This window comes from Pelodiscus sinensis, chromosome 3, assembly GCF_052426305.1.
Source record: "Pelodiscus sinensis isolate ZL-2025 chromosome 3, ASM5242630v1, whole genome shotgun sequence".
NCBI lineage: Eukaryota > Metazoa > Chordata > Testudines > Trionychidae > Pelodiscus > Pelodiscus sinensis.
The window spans coordinates 33,903,632-33,915,728 of NC_143054.1; the positions used below are offsets into that span (position 1 = coordinate 33,903,632).

The following is a 12,097-nucleotide window of genomic DNA, read 5'->3' on the forward strand; positions in this document are numbered from 1 at the left end:
CGGAAAACACTACTGTGCTGTTTACACTGGCCCTTTTGTGCAAAAGTTTTTCAGAAAAAGACTTTTGCCCAAACGGGAGCAGCATAGTATTTCCAGAAAAGCACCGACGATCTTACATGAGATTGTCAGTGCTTTTCCGGAAATTCAAGTGGCCAGTGTAGACAGCTGACAACTTTTTCTGCAAAATCAAATGATTTTGCGGAAAAACTTGCCAGTCTAGACACAGCCACTATGTTTATTTCCTAAAGTATAATTTTGTATTAAAAAAAGTAATATAAATATTATAAATAGATGTTTTTTACTCTGTTATGTACACCATAATCCTTTTTAAAATAGCTGACCAAATGATTTGGACGTAGTGAAGAAATTATGGATTAAGAAGCCAGTCTATATGCACCTACATTTTAAAATTTTAGGTTTTGTCTCTTCTCTGTACTTCTGAAGGAACAATATATATTTTTATTTCTCATACATTATATGTAATGGAAACGTTTCAGCAACCACTCTATAGACTTAAACAAGATAAAAATTAAATAGTTCATCCAAATAAAATTCTTAAAACCCTACTGTTGCCTTTCACAACAACAGCAGTATTTCACGTTACCCTTATCAGATGGTAGGGGTGTAGCCCTTTCAGGTCTTGCCTTCTTGCCTTCTTTGCTCTCTTTGGCATAAAAAACTGACTGCGCTTTCCCATCAGCTGGTTTGGGACTTTTTTCTGATTTTGCTGAAGGTCTACATGGAGGTTGATGACTTGCACTGTATTTCACTGACTACAAGAAACATTAAACAGAGAACAGCCACATGATTAACTCTCTTTTATATTAACTGTTAATTATGCCCAAATAATTTGTTTGCAATTGTGAACATTCAGCATTAACAACAATGAAGTTCAGCATCCTTCACATATATCTGCTTTAGTTACTTAGAAGATCCTTCTATTTGCATTGCTACTGTTACAGGGCAGCACCAAGAGGAACAGATGAAAATGGGAGATTAAATGGATTCTATACTATTAATAATTATTCAATTGCTTAATCAATTTTACTGTACTATAAAAGCCATTTCCATTAGCCTATAATGCCTTTTTCCATAATCAGACTGTGACTATAATTTACAATGGCAAAGAATTAATCCAAATCATGATTATTGCTCTTATAATGTAGATTTTCATATTTTTAAGTTGTAGATTTAGGATGCATGTGCCTCAGAATTATGACTATGCTTTTTTCAAAGATGCTGCAAGGTTCTTCAGTGTGGTGACACTCAGGGAGGATGTACATTAGATTTCCTCTGTAGGCAGGGTCATAATACTGAGAAGTTATACTTACAAGTTATATATACACGTTATACATACATGTATATAGACAATAAAACTCTCTCTATAGCAATGCTTATCCAGCTATAGCATGAAGACATGGGGAAAGACTAACCAGACTTGGAATTATATGTAATATAAAAGAATGCAATATAGGTATGCACATTAATGTTTTAATATTAAGTCTAAAATGAGACAAAATGAAAAGATGAAATGAAACATTTTGTTATTACATGAACATGTTTTTAAATGAAGTGATTCAATTTTATCAAAATGAAATGTTTGATAAGTTCCAAGCCATATTTGGTGGTTTTCATTTGATAGGAAACTTCAAAGTTTAGTTTTTTCTTCAATTTGGAACACAAAAAATGTAAAATGTTGGCATTTCCTACAGAATGGATGTTCTAATTCCCAGCCAGCCCTACTTGCAATCCTCTTGGTTTTGCCCCTTTATGAGCTTCCAACAGAAACTTGCAACTACAATTTATTATAGGTACATGTGTGTGCATGCATGAGGTGCATCTATATTTCAAAGAAGTTTCATCACCTCAGCCCAATCCTCTAGCGTAGTGCAATTCTAATACAAAAGAGAAATGTCAATAGAGGATGTTGGCTATTACTGCTATGAATCCAAATACTAAAGATTTTGCAGATTTAATATCTATGCAATCTAAAATATAAGTACATGATTCTATTACTGCTAGAATCAGCAGTGCTACTGTTACATTAATTGTTGTTAACCTATAGCATCATTTAAAGGGTTGTCTAACAAAATAATACTTGTGACATGGCAAAGTGGTGTCAATGTTGGTTGCCATATAAGACACTGGAAATACTAACATTAGCAAGTGCTGAAAAATGGAGCAACATCATAACATCTATATACAGTGTCAATTAACAATATTGTGCATGGTACATTTGCTCGTTTAATTTCAAACCAAATAATGTACAGATTATTATATATGGCTAATGAATATTTGGGCTAGGGCAACATGCATGGAGAACTGAAAAACTGAATATAAAATATTTTATTTTAGAATATATTTGTAATTTTTATCATTTAAATTTCAAAGGAAATTCACTTTTGACTTTGTTACGAGTAAGACATCAAAAATCACCCAAGAGGTCAAGTTCAGCACTGCTGTAAAAAAGGCAAACTTCCACTGAACTTCTTCCACAAATATACCTGTCCCTATTTTACAGTCAGGGAGACATGTCACAACAGTAAGCACTATGCCCAGTAGTAACTGTCTGCAGAACAGAACTCTTATAGCAGATTTATATCCAGTACTGGCATCTTTTAGGTTTAACCTATATTGCCTTAAAATCCATAAAAATACACAGTTAGAATTCAGAATCTGTCACTTCTTACAGTCCATACTGGATTGAAAGTGACTGAATGTAGCGAATATCTGATATCTTTTCCATGACCTATCTGAAATTAGCACGTAGTCTCAGTCCAGTTCTCACTGAAGTATCATAATTGATGCTAATTATCATCCTACCTAGCAACCGTAATCCAAAGCAGAAATCGGCATGGGGTTTGAACTACTTTCTCATTTCTAGATGTAGTTTCTCAGTTGGGTAAAATGATGCTAGTGGCGGCAGTACACAGAAGATTTCACTGTAATTATGTATACACTGGGCTTATTTATACATAAAGGCTGTCAGTTTCTATTGCTTTGTATAAGAACATAAGAATAATCATATGGGGTCACACTAAAGGACTATCTAGTCCAGAGTTCTGTCCTCTGAAATGGCTGGTTCCAAATGCTTCAGAGAACAGAACAGAGCATTTTATCAAGCGATTGATTCTCATTCATTCAGCTTTTGCTCTGGCACCTTTTAGATCAGTGATGGGAAACCTTGGCCCACATGACTGATACTCCTTTATGTAAGCGGGGGAATGGTCCCGCTATTGTGGGGAACTTTCCTGGCTTCTATACACCCCGGTGAAATGAACCAGCGAAAGGATCTGAGTCCCCGCTCCCACTTCCTTTACCCCACAGCTCCCTGATCCTGAGGGCTCCCCCTCCACTCTCCTGAGTAGCAGAGCCCTTGAAACCCCAACAAGGCTGGGCCCAGGTTTCCTGGGGCTTAATCCCCGACCTTGTAGTCACTAGGGGCAGGAGTTAGGGTGTCCCCACTCCGAGGTGCTCTCTTTACACTGCAGGCCTTCTTGGCCCAGTGATCACTTCATAAGGTTCAAAGCAAATACAATTTATTAAACATCAACTGATTAAAGAGAATAGAATAAGAAACAATGAGAATGGTTAAATGAGAACACACAGCCCAGCTCTGTAGCACAGGGACATCAACACAGCAGTCTGCAGAGCATAAGGACAGTTCACAGTCTCTTCCTTAGAAGCCCTGGAAGTGCTGCAAGGGGCTGCAGGCTGGACACGCTTGCACTGGCAGTGACCACACAGCCTCAGTCTCTAAGTGGCCAGACCCCTCTCCCAGTCCAGAGCCTTTCCCCACACTTTGCAGGTCCCAGTAGCTCACCACATCCAGCTGCAGGCTGTGCTGCTTGGCCAGTTCCAGCTCCTTGTGTTGCTTCTCTGTTCCTTTTGGCTTTCTGAGCACTGCCAGTCTGCTGCTCAACACAGGGTCTGCCCTGCTTGGCCTGTCTGTGTCTGGTTCTGTCGCTGCAGGACTTCTTCTTGTACTCCTCTTTCAGCTCTCTGTCTTTGCAGGACCTCTTCTGCACACAGCTCGCTCTGCTCTTTCAGCTCCCTGTTTTCTCAAAGAGAGCCAGAACAATCCCCACTTACAAGCTGTCAGTCAGGCTGAGCTGGAGTGTTGACTGCTTTCCATTGTCTCTGGGATCTGTCAGTCTCATGAACCCTTCCCCTTCTGAAGCTGGTAAACCAAAAAACTCCCACAGAGTTTTAGTAAGGGGTAACAGTCCCCTTACATTTATCTCAGGCTATGTCTAGACTACCTCCAGTAACCCGGAAAAACTCTGCCACATCCAAGGAACGTATCCGCTTTTTTGGAACAGTTTCCAAAAAAGCGGACGTGTTCTTCCAGCATTGCTGTATTCCTCTCGGTGAGAAGAATAAGGGATGTTCTGAAAGAGGAGTTTTTCCAAAATTTGGCCCTATGTAGATAGGCCATATTTCAAAAAAGCCTCTGAGGGTACATCTACACTACATCGTTATTTCGAAATATCTAATTTCGAAATAGTTACTTCAAAATAAGATATTTCAAAAAAACCAAGTCTACACACAAAACGCATTTCAAAATAGCCTTTTGCTATTTCGAAATAGCGCGTCCACACTGATTGGATGCTGAATCGCATTTAAAGCCAGCCGAAACCACTTCCGGCAGGGCATCAGGTCAGGAGTTACTTTGTGTGGCTGCTGCCTGAGGCTATCTGAGGCCTGTGCGTAAAGGGACCCCTGGACAGCCAGTTCTCAGGTTTCCCTGCTTGCCTGCCTACCTTGATAAGAGACAGCAAAGCATTTTTTTCTGTGTGTGCTCTGGTTGCCCTCACTTGGGACACCACAGCACTCTCCAGCATGGAGCTGGAGCTGCCCCTGGGCACTCTTGTGCTTCTTTTGCATGTGTTGCTGCAAGTTTGGCAGCAGTTTCTGCAGGCTGCCTCGCAGCATCTGCTGCAGCCCAACCACCAGGCCGTTATCTGGACCCTCCTGGGGTATGTGGAGGAGCAGCTGCATCTCCTGGATGCCAGCGTGCCCTGCCGCATCTGGCATCTGGACACCACCACCAACTGGTGGAACCACATCGTCCTGGAGCACTGGGGAGACTAACAATAGACCCAGAACTTTAGGATGAAGAAGGACACCTTCATGGAGCTCTGGGAGTGGCTTGCCCCTGCTCTGCAGCGACGGGACACACACATGAGGTCTGCCATTCCCCTCCACAAGCATGTGGCCATCGCCCTTTGGAAGCTCCCCACGCTGGATAGCTACTGATCCGTGGGGAACCAGTTAGTCAGGGGAAGATCCACCATCAGAGCAGTGCTCATGCAGGTATGGCAGTCTCTGCCACTGTGCCAGGAGGGAAAGGTGTAAGAAGGGTATGGGCTGCCCTAGGGAAAAGGGGGGGAGGTGGTGAAAGTCCCCTCCCTGGGAGGGTTTGTTCTGTCCCGCCCACACTAAGGACTGCCCGTGGTGGCCAGGATTACAGAGTGGGTTGCTCCTGGGGAATGGGGGAGCGGGGCAGTGGCAGGGAGGGGGCACTCTCAGCCACCCTGGCACCCCAGTGACTCTCAGTTTTGTGTGTCCTTCTGCAGGTGATCAAGGCCATCAACAGAGTGCTGCTCTGCAGAGTCATCTGCCTCACTGATGTGGACGCGGTGATTGAGGGGTTTGGCGGCCTAGGCTTCCCCAACTGCGGGGGGCAATTGACGGGACGCACATCCCCATCTGTGCCCCGGAACACCAGGCCTCCCTGTATATAAACCGGAAGGGATACTTCTTCATCATCCTGCAGGCTGTGTCTGACCACCAGGGCCACTTCATGGACATTAAGTTCGAACTAGGGATGCAGTGTAGACGTACCCTAACATGGGATGGTCCGACAAAGCACACGACGCGTGGGTTTACCACAACTCCTCCATGTGCTAGAGGCTGCATGCCAGGACTTTCTTCCCCGACCGCCACATCAGGGTTGGAGATGTGGACATGCCTGTATGCCTGGTGGGGGATGTGGCCTATCCCCTACAACCCTGTCTCATGAAGCCCTACATGGGACACCTCAATCCCTCCCGACAGGCCTTTAATGCCAGGCTCGGCAGGGCCCGCATTGTGGTGGAAGGTGCCTTTGGCTGACTGAAGGCCTGTTTTAGATGCCTCCTCACCTGCCTGGACCTCTCTGAGCGGAATATTCCACACGTGGTGGCAGCGTTTTGTGTGCAGCACAATTTGTGCGAGAGGAAGGGGGAGGCTTTCCACTTGGCTGGCCTGTACATGCAGCCTCGTATGGCTGCCAGCTGGGAGGCCCACCGGGAGGCTGTCTGTATCTGGGAGGTCCTGCAGAAGAGCCTCCAAATGGAGGAGGACTAAAGTCTCCCTGGTGTGCCCCACTGGGGGCTTGTGCCTCATTCCACCCTCACATCCTTCCACTTACCCCTCTCTAATCCCCCTTCCCGATGTAAAATAAAGACACATGTGTTGAAGAAAACAAACTCTCTTTATTGAGCTTACTGGGGTAGAGAGGAAGGGGAAGAGAAGCTCAGGGTTGGGGGTCTTGCCAGCCCACATGGGAGAGCATCCCCGGGGTGGGTGGAGGAGAGGGTGGGAAGGAAGATGTGGGAGGGGGAGCAGGAGTGGGAAGAGGAGTGGTAGCTGGCACCAGGGGCTGAAGCGGCAGGAGGCACCAATCTGTGCACCAGGGTCTGCAGGTGGTCACACATGGCACAGCCATGGGCAAGCAGCTCCTGCCAGCTCTCCCATCGGAGCTGCAAGTCTTCATGCACCCAGTAGTCCTGGGTGCGGTGCTGGCCTCGCAGTATCCAGTGGCGCTGCCGCTGGTGGTACTCCTGGTTACGGATTCTCCTGATGAGTGCCCAGGTGTGGGAGAATGTCCTGGGGGGGGGGGGGGGGAGGTGCGCTGTGCACTCGCAGCTGCTGCGGCTGTGGAGAAACAAGAGAAGTGGTCAGTTATCCCTGGGGACACAATGGGTGAAGCCCAACCCCCCTCTGCAAGGCAAGGACGGCAGGTTTCTGCACCATCGGAGCCAATGTGCTTGCGCACAGGCCATGTTCCACATGTCCTGCTATCCCTGGGAGTGGGAGCTGGCCCAGGACTGCACCCATGCCCCTGTGCTGTATATAGTGTGGGAGTGAGGAGAGGAAGATGTCCCCTTCCTCTGTGTAGAGGGGACTTCTGGAGGGAGGGCATTGTGTAGTGTCCTACCCTGGGGTCAGGAGCATGTCATGTGCCTTCATACAAACATGCATATGGGTAACAGGCCAAGGCCGCTGTATGACAGCCAGCAGGGGCCACATGCTCAGGGGTGGTATGGCACATGTACAGGTTGCTGCGTGATCCATGGTCAGCAAGGGCCACACACGCGATCCCTGTTCTCCTTCTCCCGCCCACCCCCCGCCCCACCCTCCACATAAGGGGACAGTGATGGCACTCACATGTCGTTGCCTTCCCGGCCTCGGACGACACCGGCGACAGGCCTGCTGGGACGGCTCAGGGGTCCTGGGTGTACAGCATGCTCCCTCCAGCTCCTAGCCCTCCTCCTCTTCCTCCTCCTCCTCTGTTTCCTGGTCAGGGCCCTCTGCCCCAGGATCGATGACCACCTGGGAGGCATGGACCGTCCTGCCCCCCAGGATGCAGTCCAGGGCATCAAAATAGGGGCAGGGATCTGGGTCTGCCCCTGGTTGGGAGCTGCCCCCTGTGGCCCTGGTATACACTTGCTGCAGCTCCTTTATTTTCATGTGAACCTGCTCCTGGATTCACATGTGGCCTTTGGTGGCCAGGTTGGCAGGCCTGTAGACGGCCATGTTCCTCCACCTAGTGCAGAGATCATGGACGTTGGAGGCATCCCTCCAAACCTGAATTAGGTCCATGATCTCTGCACTGGACCAGGAAGGCACCCGCCTTTTCTGGCCCCTGGTAGGCCCCTGGGAGCTGACAGACTGCTCCTGGGGAGTAGTGGAGGGCTGGCTGGCACTGGCTGCCTGGTGCATGCTGGGACCACTGGGTCAGGTGCAGCTAGGGTTGCCAGATGGTGGAAATAAAAATATCGAAACACCCCCCCCCCAAAACAAAACGGGAAAAAATTCTGTTGAAGGGGAAAAAAGGGGGGGGAGACCAAACTTGTTGCGCAAAAAAAAAAAAGACACCAAGTAAGCCAAAAAAAAATAAAATAAAACAGCATTAAATGCATGTCCCCTTTCAGAGTTAGGGATAGGAACAGGGGAAAGGTTGAGCACTAAGACCCAGGGGAAAGCATTGCTTCCCCTAGGTCTTTTTTTGGCCGGCAGCCATTTTGTGCTGGCAGCCTCGGGGAACCAGGTAAGCATGTGGGCTGGGGTCGGTGAGCTGGGGATGTTGGGAGCCAGAGGAGGGCTCGGGGAGGAGGGGGAAGAAGCCGGGCGCTGAGTGTTTGTAGGGTTGCCAGGTGCCCAGCATTTTCACCTCCTGGCCAGGGAAAAATTCAGAAAATACTGGATATTTTAGGTATCCGGTATTCTCTGAATTTTTTTACTGGACAGGAGCTGAAAATACCGGACTGTCCGGGTGAGTACCGGACACCTGGCAACCCTAGGTACAGCAACTGCAGTGTGGGGGAGGGGGAAGGGGAGGAGAGAAGTTTTCCTGGTTGGGGCCAGAGTGGCCATCAGGGCACCCTGGGAAGGGCTGGAGGCCCCCTATTTCAAAATAAGCTTCTACACAGTGCTTATTTCAAAATAGCAATTTCGAAATTGGTGCTATTCCTCGTGGAATGAGGTTTACCAATTTTGAAATAAGCCCTTTGCTATTTCAATTTCATTTAAAAAATGGCTGTGAAGATGCTGGTAAAGTTATTTTGAAATAACAGCTGTTATTTGTTACCCTTACAGAAAAAAGCAGAAAAAGATACACAAATTGTGAACCGCAGTTTGTGTATCTTTTTTCAACTTTTCCCTGAAATGTAGACATATCCTCAGTGGACCACAAGATTATCATAACCAAGATGGTTTCCCCGGATAGGGTAGTTTTACTCACTGCATTTGCATAGCTAGAATTTGCGGGGTGTGCTGATAGAACCATAGCAGCACTTTGATTGGATGCAATCTATGTTGTATTCAATCAGCATGCACCTCACTTCACATGGTTTTATTTTACATGCATGTCACTTTAGTAATACCAGTAGGAAAATAACTATGTGGCTGGAAACCAGCAAAATCGAGCAACCCCATGTATGGGCAACAGTAAATAAAATGTCTCAGGGGCCAGGCATAGAACTCCAAGGGGCCACATGCAGTCCCAGGGCCCAGGCTTCCCACCACAATGTTCTTAATAAACTTAAAAATAGACACCATTTAACTTATCCATATTTAGAAGTTACAATTACTGAAGAGTAAAAAAAAGTGCTGTTACCCCCAAAAATTCCTACTGGAGACCAGGCAGGGTTACACTGGGCATACCCTCTGGTGACAAAGGTGGATGACTCAATAAACTAAAGAAGATAGAGCTGCCATCAAAGGTTTAAACTAAAGAGGGAACCAGCTATTTCTCTCTCACACAAACAAACAAACAATCACACACACACCAACATTCATTCACTCATTCACACACATTCATTCCTGCCCTCAGGCACTCACACACTTACACAGGCATATGGGTTGCAGAAGGAGCCAAGGCGTGTTGGTTCTGGAGGGTCTGTCTGCTGATCATGGCAGGGGAGCTGGTCAGGAAAGAAACTGGCTGTAGAAAGAGGAGCTTCACAAGAAGAGAAAAAAGGGGGGGGCTTCTGCCACATGCTCTCTCCTTTTATTGCCTCTGTATAGCTCCTATGACTCATCCATCTTCATCACCAGAGAGCATGCCCAGACTTCCCTTGATCAAGCAGAGCAGCAGTCTTCTTTGTTTGCTCCGCCTTGGTATGATGACTCCTCACCATGTGCCCAGCCTTGAAGTTTTAAATACACAACAGTATCCAATCACCCACACATTCATATCTCAGGGGAGTGTTTCTTAAACTTTTTAAGATTGAGGAACACCAAACAATAATTTTTTTTTATGAAGAACACCAAAGATTTTTTGTTGAGCAAAAAAAAAAAAAGATTGGGGGGGAGTTATTGAGAAAAATAAAGGTCGCTTGCCCCTTTAAGGGCAGCCATTTTGAATTCTGTTGTTCTCCGCAGCACACCAGTGTGCTACGGAACACAGTTTAAGAACCACTAGTTTAGAGCAAGTTACACGCAAGGTGGCTGAGAGTTACAAAGATTACTTACAGTAAGTTTCTGAACTTATAAAGCAAAGTTGCTGAGAGTTACAAAGTTGTAAGGTTTTACAAAAATTACAGCACGTTGTAAGGTTTAACAAAGATTACAATGAGTTGCAGAGTTTAAAAGGCAATGCAGTTACAAAGCTTCAGAGAATCATTTACAAATTAACAGTAATGAAGTGACTTAGAAGACAATTTTCCCCCCACCCCCACATCAATGCAGTCAGCAGGAGGTTTTTGTCAGTCTCTAAGCCATATGTTAGTAGGATCTTACAATTTAGTGTATTTCCAGAAAATGTATGTGTAAAAATCAAGTAATAACTCAGGCAGAGGCTTTTTATGCAACACTAACCATGCAACATTGGAAACCTAGTTACATTTCAGCATTACTGTAATAGATTAGAAAACACAGATAGTAAAAAAATTGTTTCACAAGACAATCTTAGATGGACCTAAATGAAGAAAGCAGAAGCCTGTACAGAAGTCAATCCATGTCCTCATGCAAAATGACTGAAGGTGCCCGAAAAAGATATTTTACTGTTTTCTCAAGTGAATCTCGTCATAGAATCATAGAGCTGGAAGAGACCTCAGGAGGTCTTCAAGTCCTGCCCCCTGCAAGACCAGAGGAGTCTGTGTTTTCCATTATAGGACACATATCTATTCTACATATGTATTAAAAGAAAACATTTGCTAACAGTTGCACTATGGTGTTCCTTCTTTATGTTGATCGGTGATGGGAATGTTTCACATTTATCGTAGATACTGCCTTGTCCCTGAAATTACCACTCGCTATGCCTCTCTCCGTGAGCCAGGTCTGGCGGGAAAGGTTGGGGCTTTCTTCACCTCCCTCCCCGCACACCCTCTGAGCCTAAACCAAGACCTAGTGCTCTGGGTACATCAACATGAGCCATGCAGAAATGGGCCTGAAGAGATTGGAGCCAGTGGCCAGTATGGAGCCCAGCACCTAAGGCTCACTGGCTATGTCCCCCCAACACCAGGGTGCCGGCCACCATCTTCGCTGCCCATGGTTCATACTGCCTGCTGGGCCACACCCATTTGTGCAGCGCCATAGAGGGTGTACAGCCATAGGACTGTACAAGCTGCTGGGGGTGCCGGCCAGTGCCACGCAGGCACAGATCAAGGTTTGCACCCACCACACTCCTCTTCGACTTTTGACACCTTCTACCGCGCACACTATGGCAAGCAGCTGGAACGGCAGCACAAACTGGAGGAGACAGCGCCGTGTGGGTGGGGTGAGCAACTGGAAGAGTTCTTGACTGCTGCTGGCTGTGGACTGAGCCCCACACCGGCCTGGCTCACCCCAGATCTCATGCACAGAGCAAGCTGAGAGCCCATTAAACTAGCCTGGCCAAAAAAAAAAAAAAAACCTGGCGAAGCAAAGTAATTACATTCAATAGAGTAGTCATGGAAAATGGTTACAGGCAGTCCCCGAGTTACGCGGATCCGACTTATGTTGGATCCGCAGTTACGAACGGGGTTTTTCTTGCCCCGGAGGACGGGAGCGGCAGGACGTCCAGATGCGCCGCGGTCCCGCCGCCCGCGTCCTCCGGGGCGAGAAAAGCTGCTCCGCATCTCCCTGGTCTGCTGGAAAGACCAGGGAGATGCTGAGCAAAGCCGCGGAGCACGCGGGCAGCGGGACAGCCCAGACGTGCCGCAGCTGTCCCGCTGCCCGCGTGCTCCGCGGCTTTGCTCCCCGTCTCCCTGGTCTGCTGATCTCCAGCAGACCAGGGAGACGGGGAGCAAAGCCGCGGAGCACACGGGCAGCGGGACAGCCCAGACGCGCCGCGGCTGTCCTGCTGTCCGCGTGCTCCGCGGCCTTGCTCCGTGTCTCCCTGGTCTGC

At 47.2% G+C, this 12,097-nt stretch overlaps 1 protein-coding gene across 2 annotated transcripts in view; it reads right to left on the bottom strand.

The window, feature by feature from the left end:
- Positions 1-12,097, bottom strand: part of DCDC2C (doublecortin domain containing 2C) — a 128,401-nt gene that overhangs the window by 60,617 nt on the left and 55,687 nt on the right. For both annotated transcript variants that reach the window (XM_075923537.2, XM_089777059.1), the window contains exon 7: positions 605-773. In XM_075923537.2, the coding sequence (XP_075779652.2) occupies positions 605-773 (169 nt within the window). The remainder of the gene's footprint in view (positions 1-604; positions 774-12,097) is intronic.